The sequence below is a fragment of the Pollachius pollachius genome (genome assembly GCF_949987615.1).
Source record: "Pollachius pollachius genome assembly, chromosome: 17".
Lineage (NCBI taxonomy): Eukaryota > Metazoa > Chordata > Actinopteri > Gadiformes > Gadidae > Pollachius > Pollachius pollachius.
The window spans coordinates 16,434,805-16,457,532 of record NC_136950.1 but is presented as its reverse complement, the minus strand read 5'-3'; the positions used below and the strand labels follow the sequence as shown (position 1 = coordinate 16,457,532).

General features: G+C 41.4%; 1 protein-coding gene across 9 annotated transcripts in view; it reads right to left on the bottom strand.

Annotated features, from left to right (window-relative positions):
• Positions 1-3,425: 3,425 nt before the first annotated feature.
• The window catches only part of LOC307088399 (NACHT, LRR and PYD domains-containing protein 3-like), a 41,548-nt gene continuing 22,245 nt past the window's right edge, over positions 3,426-22,728 (bottom strand). For 3 of the 9 annotated variants that reach the window (XM_079754277.1, XM_079754283.1, XM_079754279.1), the window contains exons 2-15: positions 18,844-18,940; positions 18,620-18,731; positions 18,432-18,545; positions 16,373-16,492; positions 16,170-16,286; positions 15,977-16,046; positions 14,795-15,020; positions 12,803-14,636; positions 12,296-12,469; positions 10,516-10,689; positions 9,534-9,707; positions 8,655-8,828; positions 8,432-8,478; positions 3,426-7,537 (exon numbers count right to left, since the gene is read on the bottom strand). In XM_079754277.1, coding sequence (XP_079610403.1) covers positions 6,984-7,537; positions 8,432-8,478; positions 8,655-8,828; positions 9,534-9,707; positions 10,516-10,689; positions 12,296-12,469; positions 12,803-14,636; positions 14,795-15,020; positions 15,977-16,046; positions 16,170-16,286; positions 16,373-16,492; positions 18,432-18,545; positions 18,620-18,731; positions 18,844-18,940 — 3,987 coding nt within the window. In that variant the 3' untranslated portion in view covers positions 3,426-6,983. Of the gene's footprint in view, positions 7,538-8,431; positions 8,479-8,654; positions 8,829-9,533; positions 9,708-10,515; positions 10,690-12,295; positions 12,470-12,802; positions 14,637-14,794; positions 15,021-15,976; positions 16,047-16,169; positions 16,287-16,372; positions 16,493-18,431; positions 18,546-18,619; positions 18,737-18,843; positions 18,941-20,172; positions 20,351-22,728 lie in introns of those variants that run through there. The other 6 variants (XM_079754281.1, XM_079754280.1, XM_079754278.1 and 3 more) reach the window with 4 other exon arrangements.

Sequence of the window (22,728 nt, the reverse complement as noted above, 5' to 3'; positions counted from 1 at the left end):
GCACCCGCACATGCATATATTTTCTAAAGGGTAGGCCTATACAACTTTTAAAAAAACATACTCGCGTGACGGGTCGTGTGGAGGTGCATTAGAGAGGATCATAACTAAAAACTAGACACTTGACACAGTGTGTCAGCAGAGTGCAATGCTTCATAACTTTTAATCAAACATGCAGACAAAGTTCAACTTCATAAAGGGAAGTTCATTCATGGTGCGTGCTGCTTAAATGTAATGCAAATAAGCCTTCTAGTCAGTTGCCACACAAGGCCGCAACTGAAGGCTCATTTGCTTAGAATGTTTAGGGTCCCATGACATGTCACCAGGTGTGGGTTGATTAGCCGTTACAAGCCGTTTTGGAAATCGGTCCCTTATGACATCACAGGTGGGCGTGTCCACCTAGATGTGTGAGGGATAGATAAGCAACGTTTGCTCCTTGACCCGCCTCTCTCCACCTCATTTGCATTAAAGCTACAGACACCAAAGCGTTTTGGGAAAGCTCAATGTGCGACTGGCTCGTAGTGGCTGTAATTCTGCACCACGGCTGAATTTCGAGAACATCTTCAAATACTGTGTTAGGGGCCCACTAATATCCATATTAAAGCCTCCATAAAGTAGCATGCCATGGGACCTTTAATATACATTTCAGAGCCCTTTATTTGGAAACGATTAATGTCTGATAATATACAAAATATTGAATTATGTTTTTATATTTATTCATCATCAATCAACATTTAAAACACTTTTAAATTAGAATGTAAATCTTTGTACAACCTGCTTAACCCAATGCAAGATCTTAAAAGTCCTTTTCATGGTTTAAGTTGTATTTCCACTGTTGTGGACCCCTCAGCAAGTTGACCCCTCAGAGCACCCACAGCTGCTGTTAAACAACCCGATGCACTACAGGTACATCCATGGGTCCACAGGTATTCAAACGTCCCCCTAACAGCTGGTCCTCAACAACGTCAGGACTGTGAGGACCCCCCAGACCCAAGCGGCCCCCTCTAATCTGACGCTCAGCAGCCCAGCTGAACACAGAGAGGGCTGAGAGATAAACCACCGAGAGACACTGACATTACCTGCTGCTTACCACCTGCTCACAAACCTGCTGTGTGTTTAGATTCATTAACGTTGTGTGTCTGTGTGTAGCTGTTTGTGTATTTGTGTTTTTATGGATGTGTGTGTGTGTGTGAGTGTGTGTGAGTGTGTGTCTGTGTGTGTGTGTGTGTGTGTGTGTGTGTGTGTGCATGTCTGTGTACATAAGTCTGTGTATGTGTGTGTGCGTGTGGGGGATATAGTCATGAACGATTTGTGTGTGCGTGTTTGTTAATGTCTATGTACATATGTGTTTGTTGGATTAGGTGTGTTTATGACTGTGTACATGTGTGTGTTTCTATGGGTCTGTGTGTGTGTGTTTGTGTGTGTGTGTATCTACAATGGACACTCCCAGAGATGCTGAGGAACCAGGCTTACGTAAATTAAACCCAGGGAGGAGGTCTTCCTTGGTGAAGGTGGACTGGAAGGTGTGGAGGAGTGTCAGTGTGTCTGAGGACCCTCCTCCACCTGGGGACACGCTGTAGAAGGACAGAGAGCCAGCGGGCTGGTCCAGATACACTCCTACTCTGGTAGAGCGAGCAGGGGGGAGACGTATGGCTGTTCGTTGTGACGGGCAACGTAACCATCATCACAACAAACAAGACTCCAGGACTTGTTGTTCCATTCCAGCCCGCTGTTATCACCCCCTCCTCTCCTTGAGATTCTTCTGTATACTACTCCTATATAAACCTCTCGTTCCCACTCTACCTCCCAGTAACAGCCGTCAGCCAGATCCTCTGTACACAACACCTGGGGGCAGGAGTCAAATCTCTCTGGATGATCCGGATACGACTGGTCCTCTTCAACCCGTGTCACCTTTCTATTGTCCTCAGACAGAGAGAGTTGTCTGTTGGCTGTGTTTGGGTCCAGTGTGAGTTCACAGGCATCTGACGGGAGAAAGACATGATTAGGCTGCTAAAACATTATTAATTAATCATCATAATCATCATTATTATTATTATAACAGCATCACCCCTAAAGATAATAATAGTATTCTAGCTGAAATCGTAGATGAAATACATGTATCATTATAAACATGTTATTATGAATATGATGTGCTATTTCTAATGTTAAAAATAATTTTAAAAATAATAATTACAATAGCAACAACATAATAGTATTATTTCATAACATGTATAATGATGATTAATAGTATCCAGATTATGATGGTGTTATGTCTAATGTTACGTAATAGCATAACCGTTTAAGCTTGACATTGTGTTTCTAGGTTTAATATTAACGTTGTTTTGGCGACCATTAACGGTTAATTAAAGGTTAGTGGTTAGAAATTGACCAAGTTACGGAGTCTGAAGTAGTTGCAGTGTCAGAGAATGTGCTGCATGCAGCACTCACCTAACAATCATTATATCATTATATAATCACAACCATAATAGTAATAATGGTTATTTCAATATTATTTATAGACCTATATATAAGAATATTACAAAGAAAAGAAACATCGTAATAATAATTATAATGTATGAAAATTATAATAATAATAATCATAACAATAATAACACACTTGTTTTTCTAATAGAAAATACAATAAACACACAATTACTATTATTACTAATGTTAGTATCATTATTGTTATTATATCATCATTATGATATGATCATGTCCAATAATAATAATAACAACATACCAATATTCCTCATCATAAATAAATAACAATCATAAGTAACCCTTCCTTTTACAGTCCCCTACTGCTAGGTATTTACCTGGTAAATATATGGTAAATAATACCTATTTGATTTGATACGTGTAGGATTAATTGTGATTGTGATCGTTTACATTTTTACATACGTAACAAACATGATGTCAACCATCATCTTCATTCCCAGGAGGATCTAAATGAACAGACGTTACCCCCTGCTGTAAACCCATGCCCTGAAACACGTTGGAGGGTTAGCAGTAGAAGCTCCTCACTAACTCTGATGCCAGTTATATTACCTCTGTTTCATGAAGGAAGGAAATTCACAGAGATTTCTAGATTAAATATATAAACATAATTGTAACTGCAATGTGTGTTTGCGTATGTTTATCTGTGTATGTGAGCGTGTGTGTGTATATAGTTCACTAGATTACTTATTTTTTGTTTAAGTATATTTGTGTGTGGTTGAAAGAGTCAGACTCCACTGCGTGTTTGATAAAATCCTCCCTCCACATTGATCAAGGGGTGAAAGGAGACTCCACTGTTGTGTGTGTGGTAATATCCTCCCTCCACATTGATGAAGGGGTGAATGGAGACTCCTCTGTTGTGTTGGAGGAAATGTCTCCAGAAGACTGAGGATTTCAACTGAACAAACAGGAAGAATCATCTGAACACATGGGAACGTTCAGTTGATCCACTGAGTTGTTTATTAACATTATTCTTTATGAACAATTACAAATCATAAACAGGTATCTTTAATAACTGAACATGTTGACTTGTTCTTCCCAACAGAATACAAAGATCTTCAGTTTGAAGTCATTCACAACATGAACATCTTTTTTTTATTTTTATGAATATGTTGTTAAATCTGCTTTGAGTCACGTTCCATGTCAGGCATGGCAAAATAAAAACTGATGTCAAATTCCTTTTTTACGATGTTTAAAATCTAAAAATATTGTAGTAAAATAATGTACCATCAATCAACATTTAAAACACATTTTGACATTAGAAAGTAAATCTTGTACAACCTGCTTAACCCAAAGGAAGATCTTCCTTTCATGGTTTATCATGCTGAACCTTTCAGAAGCCCAATAAAATGAATAATATGGAGTACAGTGGAGCATTTAAATCAATCACAAAGTATTGTGTTTTCCATGCGCTACAGGTACGTCCATTGGTCAACAGGTATTCAAACGTCCCCCTAACAGCTGGTCCTCAACAACGTCAGGACTGTGGCCCCCCAGACCCAAGCGGCCCCCTCTAATCTGACGCTCAGCAGCCCAGCTGAACACAGAGAGGGCTGAGAGAGGAACCACGAGAGACACTGATGTTACCTGCTGCTTACCACCGGCAAACACACCTGATCTGTGTTTAGATCCATGAACAATGTGTGTGTGTGTGTGTGTGTCTGTGTAAATTTGTCTGTGTAGGTGTGTGTGCATGTGTTTTTATGTGTGTGTGTTTATATATTCATGAATGATGTGTGTGGTGTGTGCGTTTATGTCTGTGTAGATATGTGTGTGTGTATATAGATTCATGAACGATGTGTGTGTGTATGGGTGTGTTTGGCTGTGTGTGTTAATGTACATATTCGTTTGTAGGTTTGGGTGTGTTTATGTCTGGGTACGTGTGTGTACGTGTGTGTATATGTATTCATAGATTATTGAACAATGAGGGCCCTGTTTTAACGGTCTGAAACGCAAGTGAGAAGCGCCAAGCGCAAGTAGCTTTGTGGGCGGTTCTATGGCGATGTCGCTAGTTTACCGGCGCAAAAATGTCTCTTGCGCCCGGCGCAAATCTAAAAAGGTTGGTCTGTAGTAGCCTAATTACCCGTAGGTGTGGTTTGGGCATAACATGCAATAAACCAATGAGAGTGCCAGCTCCCATCCCCTTTAAGAGCCATGAGCGCATTGGAATCTGACGAGTTGATATTTTGACAGCGCGTCTGCAGGCTCCGATGAGACAGATGCACATGAATTTCAAACTTCAAATGGCTCCGTTTATGGCCAAATAATATGGCCTAATTCACACATGGAATAAGGTTTTCCTCAAATAAGGAGTCCTCAAATAAATTTAGACAAATAAAACTTAACACACGTATGATATGCGGTAACTGTGGTTCTATTTAATGATATACGCAATACATTATAAACATAGTTTCTTATGAGTATTGTATGCATTATCGTTATCGACTTGTGTTCCTAATATGCATGTGTCCCCCCGTTAATATACATTGCCATGGACTGTATCATGCGTTACGTGTTTAGTTTGCGCGTGTTTAAACAGATGGACGCACACACGCGCGCCCGCATTCATTAATTCTTTTACACATACACACACGCCAACCGCATTCATTCATTCTTTTTAACACTCACTCGCGGTAAAACAATGTTTTCTCACGATCAAATACTCATCAATCCTAAAAGTTATGGCCATGTAGGGGAGAGCCGGGTCGATTGAAACACTTTTCAGTTAAACATCTTTTTTAAAGATGACGTTACGTATACAAATAATTTGAACATGTGATCAACAACTCGAATGTGTGTTCTCTTAGTTACAAGTGTCATTTAATACATATGTTGGATGATCAAGCTGTTTTTTAATTTTGAACGTAAGTTGACATTTGTTTCAAACACCCCGCCTAGTCAGGACGTTTGAAACATACATGCCGGACGAATGAAACAGCATATTTTAAAAATAAACTATTGACTTTACTCTTGTTTTTATGCAACATACCGGACAACATACTAGTGTACTCGTCATTAGTAAAATTTCACATAATTCTGCATAATATAAATAGGTCAAAATATATTTTTGGCCCGTGCGTAATTGTCAAGATGCACATTTCGATTAAAACTCACTTTTCTTCTTTTGGACGACTAAATTTGCATTAAATTTACTTATTTCCCCGTCCTAAGTCATGTTTAGGGATATACAGTTGAACATCATTTTATTTATTTTAAACAAAAACTATTGTGCCGGTTATAGCCAGGGGACCTAGCCGCTTCACTGCCCTCCTCTTCCCTCCGCTTGAGGTAGCATGACAACGTGACATGGTTAATGTTGTTGGCCAATGCTGCCTGCCTCACTGAGCTCCCAGAATAGACCTCGCTGCAGGCCCTGGCATACACCCCTACAGGAACCAGCCCACAGGAGGTGGTTCTCCTTCTGACTCGCGGCATTTTTCTCTCTTGGTAATAATCTGTTGATGCATGTGATAAACACGTTTTGTTCATTCAAAATATGTTATTAATTCAAAGCAGTTGTTATTCATTGCAAAACATTTATTAATTCTGTGATTTATACAGGTATTGATTACGCAATGTGCGCGCAATTACGCATGGTGGTGTGCGGGATGTTTGAAACAAGTGTTTCAATCGTCCCAACAGCAACTACTGACACTTGAACCTTTTTTTTTACCTCTAAACTTCAAAACTCTGACATTACACACGTTAGCACAGGTTTAAGTACTAATTATCTGTCGTATAGTCATATTATTATGGCATGAAACAAAAAACACAACTATTTATTACAAAAAAACTACCGCAGGAAGGATTTTACTTAGCGCTCTCGAAAACAGGTTTGTACGTGATGAACGTAGTGCCGAAATTTGACGTGAAAGCCTTGCGTGATTTTCGAGAAAATTGCTGTGTTTCAATCGTCCCATGTTTCAATCGACCCGGCTCTCCCCTACACGATGTCTGTGTCAAGAAAATATGTGTTTGCTGTACGGTGTTTGCAGATGCATTGATTTAAAAGTACAACTTATTACCGCTCTATCAGCTGTTCTTTCCCAAATAATTTACCAAGAATGTGTGGCTAGGTAGATGAGAGAAGCAAAGTGTATGCACGAGATGCAGCAGCATTATGCATGCGCCCTTAAAACAGCATCTGAACAACGCACCACTGACTTTAAACCAGGTATTTCCTGATTTGTGGCGCAAGTGGTTTCTGAAACTGCAAAATAGCACCAGGGAACGTTTGCGCCAGAACACGCCTCCTCCTTTCGCCGAACGGCGCCTTGGAGCGCAAGATCATTCCCTAATTTACTGACGTGTGGCGCAGGAGGGAAAAGAACGCTCTGCGCCAGTTGCAATCTAGCAACGACACATGCGCCAGTGAGAAAGTCAATTGCGCCGGACGCAAGATAGGGCCCTGAGTGTTTTTGTTCATGTCTGTGTACATACGTTTGTGTGTGTGTTTCTATGGGTCTGTGTGTGTTTGTTTGTGTCTGTTGCTACAATGGACACAGAGACACTGAGGAACCAGGTTTATGTAACAGAAACCCAGGGAGGAGGACCTCCTGGGTGAAGGTGGACTGGAAGGTGTGGAGGTGTGTCAGTGTGTCTGAGGACCCTCCTACACCTGGGGACACTCTGTAGAAGGACAGAATGCCAGCGGGCCGGTCCAGATACACTCCTACTCTGTTAGAGCGAGGGAGGGGGAGACGTATGGCTGTTTGACTACCATTGTGACGGGCACCTTCACGATCAACACGAAAATCAAGAATCCAGGACTTGTTGTTCCATCCAAGCCCGCTTTTATCACCCCCTCCTCTCCTTGAGATTCCTCTGTAAGCCACTCCTATACATACCTCTCCTTCCCACTCTACCTCCCAGTAACAGCGGCCAGTCAGACCCTCTCTACACAACACCTGGGGGCAGGAGTCAAATCTCTCTGGATGATCCGGATACGACTGGTTCTCTTCAAAACGTTTCACCTTTCTGTTGACCTCAGACAGAGAGAGCCGTTCGTTGGCTGTGTTTGGGTCCAGTGTGAGTTCACAGGCATCTGACGGAAGAAAGACATGATTAGGCTGCTAAAACATTATTATTAATTAATCATCATAATCATCATCATCATCATCATCATCATCATCATCATCATCATCATTATTATTATTATTATTATTATTATTATTATTATTATTATTATTATTATTATTATAACAGCATCACCCCTAAAGATAATAATAGTATTCTAGCTGATATCGTAAATGAAATGCATGGATCATTATTAACATGTTATTATGAATATGATGTGTTATGTCTACTGTTAATAATAATTATACAAATAATAATTACAATAGCAACAAGATGATAGTATTATTTATGATGCCCGTTTGGGAATATATTATACACGTATAATTGTGGTTAATAGTATCCTGATTATTATGGTGTTATGTCTAATGTTCTAATGGTAAAAAATTAAACTAGAAAATGCATTTCCTGCAGAAAATGCGTAAATGTTTACATAATAACGTAACCATTTAATATTATTTATAGACCTTAATTATAACAATATTAATCATAAAAATAACAATGATAATGTATGGAAATCATAATAATAATAATAACAATAATAACACTAGTAATTTTAATAGAACATACAATACACACATAATTACTATTATTACTAATGATAGTATCATTATTATTATTATGATATGATCAGGTCCAATAATAATAAAATCAGTACTACCAATATTTATCACCATAAATAAATAACAATCATAATACCTATTGGATTTGATACATGTAGGATTAATTGTGATTGTGAACGTGTACATTTTTACATACGTAACATACATGATGTCAACCATCATCTTCATTCCCAGAAGGATCTAAATGAACATACGTGAACTCATATATAGTGTGTGTTGTGATGACTCAAACAGACACTTACACTTCTTTAGAGCTGGTTTCAGCCTCCACACTCCACCGTGCTCCACACTGCGGGGGAAACAAAGTGAGAGCAGCATGTTGAAACATTCACCTTCATTTTCGGCTGTCTCATCACTTTCTACACAACATAAGTTACAGCTGCCTTTTCAAACCACTTAATCTAGCAGAGGGTTGAATCCTTGTAGGAGACATTGTCCCTGAGTGGTGAGCTGTCCCCTCCATACCTGAGAGTGTCCAGTCTCCAGCGTGGATCCTCCAGTCCAGCAGTGAGCAGCGTAGCTCCTGAGTCTCCTGGGTGATTGTAGCTCAGGTCCAGCTCCCTCAGATGGGAGGGGTTGGAGCTCAGAGCTGAGGCCAGAGAAGCAAAGCCTTCCTGTGTGATCAGGATGCCAGACAACCTACACACACACACACACACACACACACACACACACACACACACACACACACACACACACACACACACGTACACTTTAATTATTCAATCTGGATGAGAATAGTTCCAACTAAAGTAAAAAGGTTATTAAAATATTCATTCCATATGAAAAGGTTTATGATTTTATTCAAGTCACAGCCCGGCTAGAGCCTCATCACCATGTCTACACTAATGACAACTCCTCAGAGTTACATAAAATATAACATATACGTCCATAACGTACAGAGAGCAACCCCTAACCCTAACCCTCACATCAGCTGGCCAGAGTTACATAACATATAACATACATAACATGCTAGCAGTTAGCAGGCCAGCAACCCCTCACCCTCACAACAGCTGGCCAGAGTTCTGTCAGCTACAATAACCATTTAACTCATAACAGACTAGCAGTTCACAAGACAGCAAAATTAAACGACTCCCCAAATTCAAAAATTTTGAATCTTCCTGAAATCCTCGTCCTCCAAAGTTCTGTTCCTCCTCTGGCCTCTCATCCTCCCATTTGTGGTCAACTGACACGGTGACCCCAGCCTACAAATGATGAATGATGCTGAATCTGTTAGGGATCTTAGACACTTGTCGTCTATTCTTTTAGATCACAGCCCACCTAGTCCTGGATCCTCCCTAATTATTAAACAAACCAAAGGTAATATTTAACCCAAACCCTGACCTGAGAGTTTCCAGTGAACAGTGAGGACTCCCCAGTCCAGCAGAGAACAGCTTCACTCCTGAATCCTGCAGGTCATTGGTACTCAGGTCCAGCTCTCTCAGACTAGAGGAGGTGGAGCTGAGAACTGAGGCCAGAGCTTCACAGCATCTCTCTGACAGCTGACAGCCATTCAGCCTTCACATAAGATGAACAGGAACATGTTAGGAACAGTGATTAAATGTTTTATTAGACTTTTCTGATAGTTTTACGAATACAGTTGGTCTTCAAATGTTAGTTATATATTAGGTTTAAAATGTTGATACTAATAACAATACTAATAACAGTTGTTATGTATTTCTGAAAACTGTATCATAATATTACTTTTATAGTAGTTTGTATATTGTGTTGTGTGAACATGTTATAAGTGTGCCTACAGAAACGTTTTTTATTATAACTTATATTGATATTCAATTGTTTTATGTTGTTCTGTATTTCTACATATTGTTCTGTATTTCCATGTCTTAAATTGAAATTCTGAAGATGAAATAATTAAAAAAATATATTTAAAATGTAACTAACACTTTAACATAACCAAGACCTTATACAGTCATGGCAACAAAAAAAAGAAAATTGTTGAGTTGTTCCTATGAACAGGATATTGTGATGATCACGGCCGTGGCTGCCGTGTCCGGGTGCCGCAAAGGATCCTGGGAGGCCCAGGGGAAGTTGCACGGCCACCAAGGGAGTCATGGGTGTGGGGTGTATGGTGTATGTTTCATGTGTGGTGTGCAAATACAGGCATTGTTCGGGGTCGTGCGGTGTATGGAACATGAGAGTTTTCTGGTTACTTTTCAACTTTTTCATTTTTGCATGCTGAGTCATTAGTTGATATAGTTTGACGTCATTTAGGAGTAATTCTCAAACCATGGGGCAATAGTTGTTTTAAAAGTCTTCTTATATTGAACCTTGTGGTGTAACTGTTTGCAAATTGAATAAAACTGACCTGAGAGTTTCCAGTGTACAGTGTGGACTCCCCAGTCCATCAGAGAGCAGCTTCACTCCTGAATCCTTCAGATCATTGGTACTCAGGTCCAGCTCTTTCAGACTAGAGGAGGTGGAGCTGAGAGCTGAGGCCAGAGCTTGACAGCATCCTTCTGACAGATCACAGCCAATCAGCCTTAACACAAAATGAACAGAACATGTAAGAAACGGAGATTAAAAGTGCTTAAAAGATTTAACTAGCTCAGAGGATAAACATGGTGTAGCTAACGAACAGCACAGGGCTGACATGGGGTCAACACTGGAGGAGAGTACGTCCAGTGATGCTAGTGCCTCGGCTCTCCTCACTGCTGTCAGGGATCAGGGAAGTGAGCTCAAGGAGATGACTGTGGACATTCAAACTTCCTTCAGCAGCCGCCTGATGGCCTTGTAGGGGTCCTGGACACCGTGTGAACAGAGTCTGACCTAACGAAGCAGAGGGCTGCGGAGCTAAGTAGGGCCATCAACTATCTCTATCAGTCCCAATGCTTCCTTCTTTAAGACTATTGATTGATTAATTCAAACTTTTATTTTGAGTTTTAAATCTAATTATATTGCTTAGGCACATTTAAGAAGAACTAAAACACTAAGTGCACATGCCATTCCTGTCTTCAGACACTTTTAACAGACTTCAAAATCAAGGACGACTATTAAACCCCTTTGGGGTTCAGTATTCCTACATATTCAATTGTTTTATGTTGCTCTGTATTTCTACATATTTAATTGTTTTATGTTTTTCTGTATTCCTACATATTCAATCGTTTTATGTTCTGTATTTCTACATATTGAATAGTTTTATCTTGTTCTGTATTTCTACATTTTCGATAGTTTTGCGTTTCTCTGTATTTCTACATATTGCTCTGTATCTCTACATATTCAATCTTATTATGCTGCTCTGTATTTCTACATATTGTTCTGTATTTCTTTATCTTAAAATGTTTGACCTTCTGTATTTAATGTCTGAAATTGTAATTCTGAAGATAGTGTATATATAAAGAATATATATAAACAATTATAACATTACAAGACCTTATACAGTCATGGCAACTAAAAATAGAAATTGGTGAGTTGTTGAAGTGAAAATTATACATTCAGTTTATTTAGACCTATAACCTTTGATGGATGCAAATACTGGAACTTCAATAAAGGTGACATATTATAACACCGGGTGTGAGTGTGATTAACCGCTATAAGCCATTTTGAAAATCTGCCCCTCCTGACATCACAAGTAGGCGCGTCCACTTAGATGTGTGCTGTATAGATCAGTTCACCAGCCTACCAAGTGGAATGTAGCAAACCTTGCTCTTCTATCCGTCATACATTTAAGTGGACGCGCACACTTGTGATGTAAGAAGAGCCCGATTTTTAAAACGGCTTGTAATGGCTAATCACTCACACCTGATGGTATAATATGTTACCTTTAACTACCAATGTCCCATTAACAGGGAATTGTGGGAGTGCACTATCATTACATTTTGTGTTTATAATTAAAAAGTTGCAATGGCAACTTTGGGATTACTCTTAAACTTTTCATTTTGACATCCCACATAAACAACGAGGTGTAATATGTCCAATAAATGTTCTCTAATAACGCTGTAATAAATGTGGTCTTCAAAGGTATTGAGTTATTAGCTGATATAGTTTGACGTCATTTAGGAGCAATTCTCAAACCAGGTGGCAGTAGTTAAATGTCCTCTGAAATGGAACCTTATGGTGTATCTGTTTGCACTTTGAGTAAAACTGACCTGAGAGTTTCCAGTGCACAGTGTGGATTCCCCAGTCCAGCAGAGAGCAGCTTCACTCCTGAATCCTGCAGATCATTGGAACTCAGGTCCAGCTCTCTCAGACTAGAGGAGTTGGAGCTGAGAACTGAGGCCAGAGCTTCACAGCATCTCTCTGACAGCTTACAGCCATTCAGCCTTTACAAACAATAAACCAAACATGTTAGGAAACGGGATTAGATGTTTTATTAGACTTTTCCTATAGTTTAACAAAATATCATACATGATATCTTTAAATGTTAGCTATATATTAGCTGTAAAATGTTGATACTAACAACAATAATCATAACAGATGTTTTGTAGTTCTGAAAACTGTATCATAATATTACATTTATAGTAGTATGTATTTTGTGTTGTGTGTATCGTAAAACAGTACGTATGCCTACAGTTTTGTATGTTATTTAAACTTTTATTTTCTAGTATAATGAATATTGTAATGTATATTGTAATACAATTTATTAGTGAACCTACAGAGATGTTTTGGAGGCTTTGATCACTGGCAGCAGCCCCAGAAGACCCTCCTCAGAAGCAGAGTATTTCTTCAGGTAAAACACGTCCAGCTCCTCTTCTGATGTCAGTAAGATGAAGACCAGAGCTGACCACTGAGCAGAGGAGAGAGATTCTGTGGAGATACTTCCTGATGTCAGGTACTGTTGGATGTCCTCCACTAGAGAACGGTCGTTCAGCTCATTTAAACAGTGGAACAGATTGATGCTTCTCTCTTGAGAGAGATCTCCATCAATCTTCTCCTTGATGTAATGGACTATTTGGGTATTGCTCCGTGACCTTCTTCCTGTGTTTCCCAGCAGAACTTTTTTAGTTAGATTGCCCAGTAATGTATTCCCTCTTGGTCCCAGCAGATCTTGTAGGAGTATCTGATTGGTCTCTAGAGAGAGGCCCAGGAGGAAGCGAAGGAACAAGTCCAGGTGTCCGTTCTCACTCTGTAAGGCCTTGTCCACCGCACTCTGGTAGAGGAGGAGAAGTTCATCTTCCCTGGAAGTTGGCTGAAGTTGGATCAGATTGACACCAGTGTTGATGAAGGACAGAAAGACATAAAGGGCTGCCAGAAACTCCTGGATGCTCAGATGGACAAAGCAGAACACCCTGTCCTGGTACAGCCCACACTCCTCTTTAAAGATCTGGGTGAACAATCCTGAGTAGACTGAGGCTGCTGTGATATCTATGCCACACTCTTCCAAGTCTGCCTTGTAGAAGATCAGGTTGCCTTTCTCCAGCTGGTTAAAAGCCAGTTTCCCCAGAGAAGCAATGATCTCTGTGCTCTCTGAACTCCATTGTGGATCTGTTTCAGCTATCCCACGATACTTTCTGTCCCCCTGTATGGACTGAACCCTCAGGAAGTGGCTGTACATCTGAGTCACGGTCTTGGGCACCTCTTCTCCTCTCTGGGACGTTTTGAAGAAGTCCTCCAGAACTGTTGCAGTGATCCAACAGAAGACTGGGATGTGACACATGATATGAAGGCTTCGAGATTTCTTGATGTGAGAGATGATTGTGCTGGCCAGTGTCCCCTCTTTGAATCTCTTCCTGAAGTACTCCTCCTTCTGTGGATCGTTGAACCCCCTCACCTCTGTCACCATGTCAACACACTCAGCAGGGATCTGATTGGCTGCCGCAGGGCGTGTGGTTATCCAGATGCGAGCAGAGGGAAGCAGGACTCCCCTGATTATGTTTGTCAGCAGCACATCCACTGAGGTCTGCTCTGTGACATCAGTCCAGATCGGGTTTTTCTTGAAGTCCAGAGCAAGTCTACACTCATCCAGACCATCCAAGATGAAGACTACTTGGTCATGTTCGTATCTGTAGATTCCTGCTTTTTTGTTTTTAACAGAAAACTGATGAAGAAGATCCACCAAGCTAAACTCTTTCCCTTTCAGTAAATTCAGCTCTCTGAAAGTGAGGAGAAATGTGAAGTCTATGTCTTGGTTGAATTTGCCTTCAGCCCAGTCCAGAGTGAACTTGTGTGTTAACATGGTCTTACCAATGCCGGCCACTCCGGTTGTCATTATTATTCTGATTGGTTTATCTTGTGTAGGTAAGGATTTAAATATGTCTTCACATCTGATTGGTGTGTCCTCATTGGCTGGCTTCCTGGACGCCTTTTCAATCAGTCTGACCTCATGTTCCTTGTTGACGTCTCCACTGCCTCCCTCTGTGATGAAGAGCTCTGTAAAGATCTCATTCAGAGGTTTCTGCTTTCCTGCTCTATCGATTCCCTCAAGCACACGCTGGAACTTCTTCTTCAGATGAGACTTGAGTTTGCGTTTGCACTGGACAGCAACAGCTCCTAAATCACAAACCAGAAGACACATACTATACATATTTCTTTTGCTTGATACCCCCACAATGACCCTACATATCTGGATAAAACTATTCAACCTGATACCCCCACAATAACCCTACATATCTGGATCAAACCATTTAACCTATATATGAGTATCTTACCACTCCCCAGTTTGTTGGCGAGTTCCTCCTGGTTCATCTCCATCAGGCAGAGCTTTGTGATGTCTACCACTCCCTCTATGGCGCGCCTCCTCTGCTCCTCGTTTTTACCATCCTCCTCCTCCTCTTTCCTCTGACTCTCTGAGTATTGTGGGTAATCTGGGAAGAGATCCCTCCAGAGCTTCTTCAGCTCCTTGTCTAAAAAAGCGTGTGCATTCTCCTCAGCCCTCTGGAACAGAACAAACATCAAGGAGAACTTTACTTTGAACTAACTGAAGACATCAGAATCATCTGTCCTGGATTTACGTCTCGCTGGAGTAAAGAGGGGCGACTGGAGACTATTAGCTCCACAAGAGATGCTTAAATGGCCATGTAGAGCCAGTGGTACCGCTAGAGATTGTGGGCCTTATGAAAGAATGTATTGGGCCTCCAACATAGACCACCCACCAGTCTCGAAAACCTATTTCACCACCCATAGATTGATAGACTGGTAGCTCTAGTGTAGCCTAGTTCTAATTACCCAATACTTAACCTGCTGTCATTGAACATTGATGTATGAATGTCAGAGGTACATGAGTGGCATATCTAATTACTGTTGTTTTGTCAAAAAGGCTTTCCTTAAAAACAGTTTGAAAGCAAAAGGGCTTTCCTCTTGAGAAATTCATTGAAATTCTGTGGAATTCTTACATTTTGGTCAATATGTTCCCAAAGTTTGTCAGACGCAAGTAATAATCCGCTGGCTCTTAACACCCCAGGAAAATGGTAAGAAAAGACACAGTCCATCTTCATACCCTGCTATTACTTTTCACCACAAGGGTTCAGTATTCACAGACCTACCCTGGCTGTATAGTTTATAAGTAGAAGAAAATGAGTGTTCATCCGATTCATCCACCTTTCTCCCTCATTTATTGATTCATATTTATGAATTTCATGTTTCATGAAGAACTACTTGATAGATATAAGTTTCTGTGATCCACTAGGTAGCTTCGTGTTAATGAGCACCACAGGAAGATGAATAAATAAAAGCCTTTCTTTGGATAACCTGGATGACCAACTGTTGGCCCTTTTCCGCCCTCTCAGCTTTCTGATTCGTTTCTGATGCCCTGACTTCTTCCTCAATGACCCCCCCCCCCCCCCCCCCCCCTGTTTAGAGCTGAAGTCAAATGTATTGTTTCATTTACACACCTTGATCAGCTCTGCTTGATGCTGCTGTACAGACTGAGTACTGGTAACCTCTGACCTCTCCTGGGGTCGCCTGTGGAGAGCACACACACATACACACACACACGGGATCTTTTTTACTAAATATTTCCAAAATGGTAAATATCGGTCCGCAACAAGCAACTGGTCTTCCTGTTCGCCTGTTTAAAACTCCTACATCTCCTCTCTGGAGGGGCGTCCATCTTTAAAACTTAAAGGAAGTTTCATAGAGTGGTCGCTCTTCATGGAGACACAGCTGGGTCCAGGGGAGTCTGCTCTCTCCTTCTGGACTCTTCTAGAAAAACAAGAACCAGGATTAACCAGATGACCATGGATGTCTAAGATATGCTGTAGTTTTATAATGTCTAAAAAAATCCTTACCTCTTCTCAATAGGCTGATTTCCATCTTTAAATTGGACAAGAGGATGCTCCATAGACCAGTCGCTCTTCATGGAGACACAGCTGGGTCCAGGGAAGTCTGCTCTCTCCTGCTGCTCTGGACTTCAACACACACAGACAGCTTTTACTCAGACTAATGATGGAGTCATGATATAATAATAATAATAATAATAATAATAATAATAATAATAATAATAATAATAACAATAATAATTTTATTTAAAGGTGCCTTTCTCTGCACTCAAGGACACCGTACAGAGGTAAACAAAAGTCATTTGAAGGGACCACAATTAAGAAAGAAAGAAAGACAATTGTAATAACACAGACATAGTTATTGGCATCAGGTGGAATAGGCAGTTTTGAACAGATGGGTTTTGAGATGTGATTTGAAAAGTGGAAATTAATTGATGCTTTTGAGTTCGGGTGGTAAAGCATTCCAGAGATGGGGAGCAGAGCGGCTGAATGCTCTGTGCCCCGTGGTGGTGAGACGGGCAGAGGGTACAGACAGGTGTACGGAGGAAGAGAATCTGAGGGAGCGGGAGGGAGTGGGTACGTGGACGAGGTCGGACAGATATGGGGGAGCGAGGTTGCGGATGGCCTTGAATGTAAACAGGAGGACTTTGAATTTGAGACGGAACTGAACCGGGAACCAGTGGCGCTGCTGGAGGACAGGGGTGATGTTGTGGATGGAGGGGGTTCGAGTTATAATGCGGGCAGCTGAATTCTGGACCAGTTCGAGCTTATGGAGGGATTTGTGAGGGAGGCCGAGAAGGAGACAGTTGCAATAATCTATACGGGAGGTGACGAGGCTGTGGACAAGGATGGTGGCAGTGTGGGGGGTCAGGGAAGGGTGGAGGCGATTGATGTTTCGTAGGTGGAAGTAGGCAGACCGGGTGATGTTATTGATGTGGGATTGAAAGGATAGTGTACTGTCCAGGATGACACCCAGACTCTTAATCTTGGAGGAGGGTGCAACAGTGGAATTATCTATGGTGATTGAAAAGCTGTTCGTTTTTGATAGGGCCGTTTTTGTGCCAATGAGTAGAACCTCGGTTTTACTGCTATTTAATTTTATTTCAGTGATGCAATTAGGGATGGAGGAGGGCAGAAGAGTGGACGAGGGTTTAGTGGTGAGATAGAGCTGGGTGTCGTCAGCATAACAGTGGAATTGAATCTTAAATTTGCGGAAGATATTTCCGAGGGGAAGGAGGTAGATGATGATGAGGAGGGGTCCCAGGACAGAGCCCTGGGGCACACCTGAAGTGACGGAGGAGGGGATGGATTTAAAGGACTTCAGTTGAATAAACTTAGTGTGGCCAGATAGGTATGATTTGAATTAAGATTTGTCTAAGGAAGTGTGGGTGATGGCAGTGGAAGCTAGTCTGTTGAGGAGGGTGGTGTGACAGAGTGTATCAAAGGCTGAACTGAGGTTGAGGAGGATGAGGATGGTGAGGAGTCCAGAATCAGCTGCCATCATATCTTGATGAGTGCTGTTTCAGTGCTATGGAGTGGGAGGAAACTGGACTGGAACTGATCATATAGGCTATGGTGGGATAAGTGAGAATGGAGTTGGGAGGCAACTGTTTTTTCAAGGATTTTAGAGATGAATGGAAGATTGGAAATTGGATGGAAGTTGTTGAAGTTGGAGGGGTCGGCACCAGGTTTTTTCAGTATTGGTGTAATAGCCGCGGTTTTGAAGGTTGTAGGGAAAGTTCCAGTGGTGAGAGATGAGTGTATGATGGCAGAAATGAGGGTGGCCAGAGAATGGAGGCAGGCTCTAACTAGTTGTGTAATATCACTGCTGAGCCCTGAGATGGACGACGACACACACACACACACACACACACACACACACACACCACACACATACACACACACACACACACACACACACACACACACACACACACACAAACACAAACACACATACACACATACACACACACACACTGGATATTTTTTCACTAAATATTTCCTCACTTGGAAATATTAGTCTGCAACAAGCAACTGGTCTACTTGTTCGTCTGTTTAAAACTCCTACCTCTCCTCTCTGGAGGTGCATCCATCTTTAAGGTCAGGAGGATGTCCCATAGACCAGTCACTCTTCATGGAGACACAGCTGGGTCTAGCGGAGTCTGCTCTCTCCTGCCTCTTTCTAGAAAAACAAGAACCAGTATTGATGGATGTCTGATATATGTTGTAGTTTTATAATCTCTGACGAATCCCTACCTCCTCTCAATATACTGATTTCCATCTTTAAAGTTATGCGGATGATCCATTGAGCAGTCACTCTTCATGGAGACACAGCTGGGTCCAGGGGAGTCTGCTCTCTGCTGCTCCTCTGGGCTTCAACACACACACAGCTTTTACTCAGACTAATGATGGAGTCATGATATCACTGCTAAGCTCTGAGGTGGACAACAGTCACAGACAGAGAGAGATCCTCTTCTTACCTCCTAGCTTTGGTCTGGCGGCCAGGTTCCCCAGACAGAGTGGTTTTAGAGGTAGGACCCCCCTCCTCTCTCTCCTCATCCATAGTAGACTGGAGACCTGGACACAAACACAACTCCATATTGTTTCTATGGCAATTCAGCATTGGTTTACTCTCTGTTTTTATGTAAGCTGCTTATTGCCGGTCCCAGGGGGCTGTGAGGCAGGGTGGTCTTTCCTACACTGTAAAAGAATTTTGTAATATATCAGAATTTGACTGTTTATTTTACAGATTTTGTCTGTATTTTTAAAATACCATTTAATTTACAAAAAGAGACTGTGATTTTACATGTCAAATGTAAACTAACATGAAGTCACTGTAACTGTGAAAACACACAATATTCCTGTTCTTTTACAAAAAAAAACAATTAGAAATCTATATATTTATTGTTAAAATACGTTCACAAATATATCATAATTTCACTAATATTTGTCTGTTATTTAAGGGAATAAACTGTAAAATTTAACTTTAAAACTCTAAAAAAAGTAAAAAATCTTTTAAAGTTACTGAAAAATTAAAAGTAAAATAACTATTTAATTGGTAATTTTACTATAATTTCTTTGTTAATTGACTAATGTTTTAATTGAAAATAACTACAATTACTGCAATTTCCTAGATGGTAACATTTATTAACACTATATTAACATTTATTTTGAAAGGACATCTAAACAGACATAGGGAAAGTGAAGGAGGCCAATACCAGGATAAAGCCACATAAACAACATGCTTTTCATCTGTTTCCTCAACCTACCACTTAAAAGCATTACATTCTGCCAGAACAGATCTTATGACAGAGCATTAATATGTGTCATCTGTGTCTAATTGCTTTTCAGCAATTCAGAGGTAAACAGTGAAGATGTAATTTATAGGAAAAAAAAGTAATAGAAAGTATGAAACATTGCAGGGCCACACCGTAGGCTATTGTTAATTTATATATAAATCCAAACGATGTAAATCACAAGGTCTTGAATTATTTCACAGCATGTCTGAACAAAACACGTTTAATCACGTACACTAAAAAACAACAACAAAAAAACGTCTCACGGCACCTGAACCGGAACAACGTGACGACAACAACGCAATATGTCATTGTAGTACGTGCTTCGAAAAGCGCGGGTCCCGTTTGCGATTGTGCAAATTGTAGGTGGAATCCGGGAAGACCCTCCATACTCTGTCTGTGATTGGCGGGGTTATGCATGACTGACAGTTGCTGGCTTTGCTTCACTGGGAAAAACGGATGAGGACGTCAAAGAATCAATCATTTTAAACACTTTTCCCGGATTCCACCTACGATTTGCACAATCCCGTCCCGTTTGGGTTGGTCCATATCAATGGGTTGGTCAACAGGATCTGTTTGAGAAGAAGAAGAAGACACCCCATTGGCTGTTGGGAACATCATTCTTTGACGTGACGCAGAAGAAGGTCCCCCCCGTATCTAACACTAAACTGGTGTCAACTAGAGGTGGATTCAATGATTCGTTTACGTGAACCACTTCGCGTCAGTCAGTTCGCCAAGATGAGTCGTTCGCGAATCGTTCGTTCGTTCGTTCAGCCCAGTTTCCGGTTCAGTCCAGTTTCCGTTTCCGGTAGCGGTGAATCGCATCATGCAATGCACCCATTGCATGGTTCTCAGCTGAGTCAGTCAGACTCAGTGCTACCGGAAACTCGACTGAACTGGTTCAGTCGAGTTTCCGGTGAATCGAATGGCGAATCGAATCACTTTATCCTGAAAGTTGAGTCAATATCGTTAATTTTATATATTAAAAAAATACCCGAGATAAAGGAACAATGTGAAACCCTAACCCTAAAATGTAAACACCAGGCTACTTGACAAGAAAATGTAACGGACCACCTGAGGCTTTACTTCACCTCAGAGATAATGCGTTAGTTAATAATGATATGCCTTGCGGCATATCATGCGGCATCACCTGCGCATAGTGCTGCTGCGTAGGCCTACATGGACGTTCCAAGTATGTTTACTTCATGTATCGTTGAAGCTAACTAAGTAAAGCCTAGTTATAACTATAACCTGCTCCTGGTGCAGTGCAAGCAACAGTGTGTGCCGTGAGTCGCCTCGGTCCCTCGTCTTCCTGAACGAACTGTCTGCGAGGGGTGGGGTCTGGGAGGAGTCAATTCTGAGTCACGAACGACGCGAACGAGACGACCGACGCGAACGAGACGACCGACGCGATCGACGCGACCGACGCGAACGAGAGAGAAGAACCAGTTCGGATCGTTCGTTCTAACGATTCGTTCGTTCGAACGAATCAGTTCGCGACCGAACCACCTCTAGTGTCAACCCAACAACAACGCGCGGCGGTTCCCGTTTGAACAGCAGCTAATGCCCGCGTCAAGGCTGGAGGAAGGACGAAGCTAGAAGGCAAGTGTTGTGTTGTCCATAAATGATCAGTCAGGTTCTTATTAACTCGATTTATTAACAAATTATAATCACCATGTCCCTGCTCTCTGTCTAGCGTGTCTATCTGTCTCTCTGCATCCCGCGATCTCTCCCAGCATCTCGCGATATCTCCAGTAGCTAAGATACTATACTACATCCCTCCCTTGTTTAGAATTAAAGTACTACTTCAACATAAAAGGGTTTCATTACAAACAATCAAAGTAAATCCCTTGTGACTAACTGTCTATTACTGTTGCCTACAATAACACTGTACTGTAATGTTCACAACTCTTTTTTTTTTTTTCATTCATTAACAGATTCAATATGATGATTATTACAGTTGAACATAACTTTTTTTACAAAGTCACTTTACAGTTACTAAGTGTCCCTGTAACGTGCGGGCTTTCTTACAACCCTGCCACGCCTGGTAGTGACAACCTGCCATTCTGGAACAGGGGCAGAGTCGGGATCAGGTGGAATCTCGACTGCTGGAGTGATCTGAGCGAACTCCATGTCCAGATTGTCATTGAGAACGCGAGCCTCGGTTGGCTCCGGAACATCAAAGTCCATTACCACTGGAGTGTGGCGCAGATGTTTGACATTCCTGATGACCTTTGATCCATCTTCTGTGTTGATCAGTTCGAAAGAATTGTCCGATGTGTTTTTGAGTAACACATAGCGAGTGTCTCTGAATATGGAATCCAGCTTTCCGTTCTCCATACTAGCAATGTACACAACGTCACCAACTTCAAAGTTGTGTTCCTTCGCTCTTTTCTTCTGGTCAGCGTACTGTTTCATTTTGGTTCTGTACTCCTGGTGATGGTGTCGGATGTCATTTGTCTTCTTTCTGTTGTGTGATATGTCATCTCCCTTCTCCACGTTTGGAATCTTTGTACGAATGTCTCGTCCAAACATCAGCATAGCTGGTGTCTCCCCCGACGCTCTGTGTGGCGTTGAACGATATGCCATCAGAATCTTAGGAAGCTCCTCCCCCCACACCTTTCCTTCACACTCGGCCGCTCTGAAGGCTTTCTTTAGGTATCGGTGAAATCTCTCAATTTTCCCATTCGATTTCGGATAATATGGAGATGCACGAATGTGTTTGACTCCACACGTCTTGAGGAACGACTCAAAAAGCTGTCCTACAAACTGCCTGCCATTATCCGTCACGACCTCTAGGGGGAATCCGAATCGAGAAAAGACCTTTGTCATTTCTGTAATGACAGTTGCTGATGATATGTCAGATATCACCACAGCCTCTGGAAATGAGGTATAGTAGTCAATCACAGTCAATATGAACTTGTTCTGGATAGGACCTACCAGATCGATACCTAACTTCGTCCAAGGTCTCGGTGGTAAGTCAAGTGGTTGGAGGGGTTGATCGTTCTGGAGCGGCTGATTGAGTACACAGGCGGAGCAGTTTCTAATGTCTCTTTCAACATCCAAATC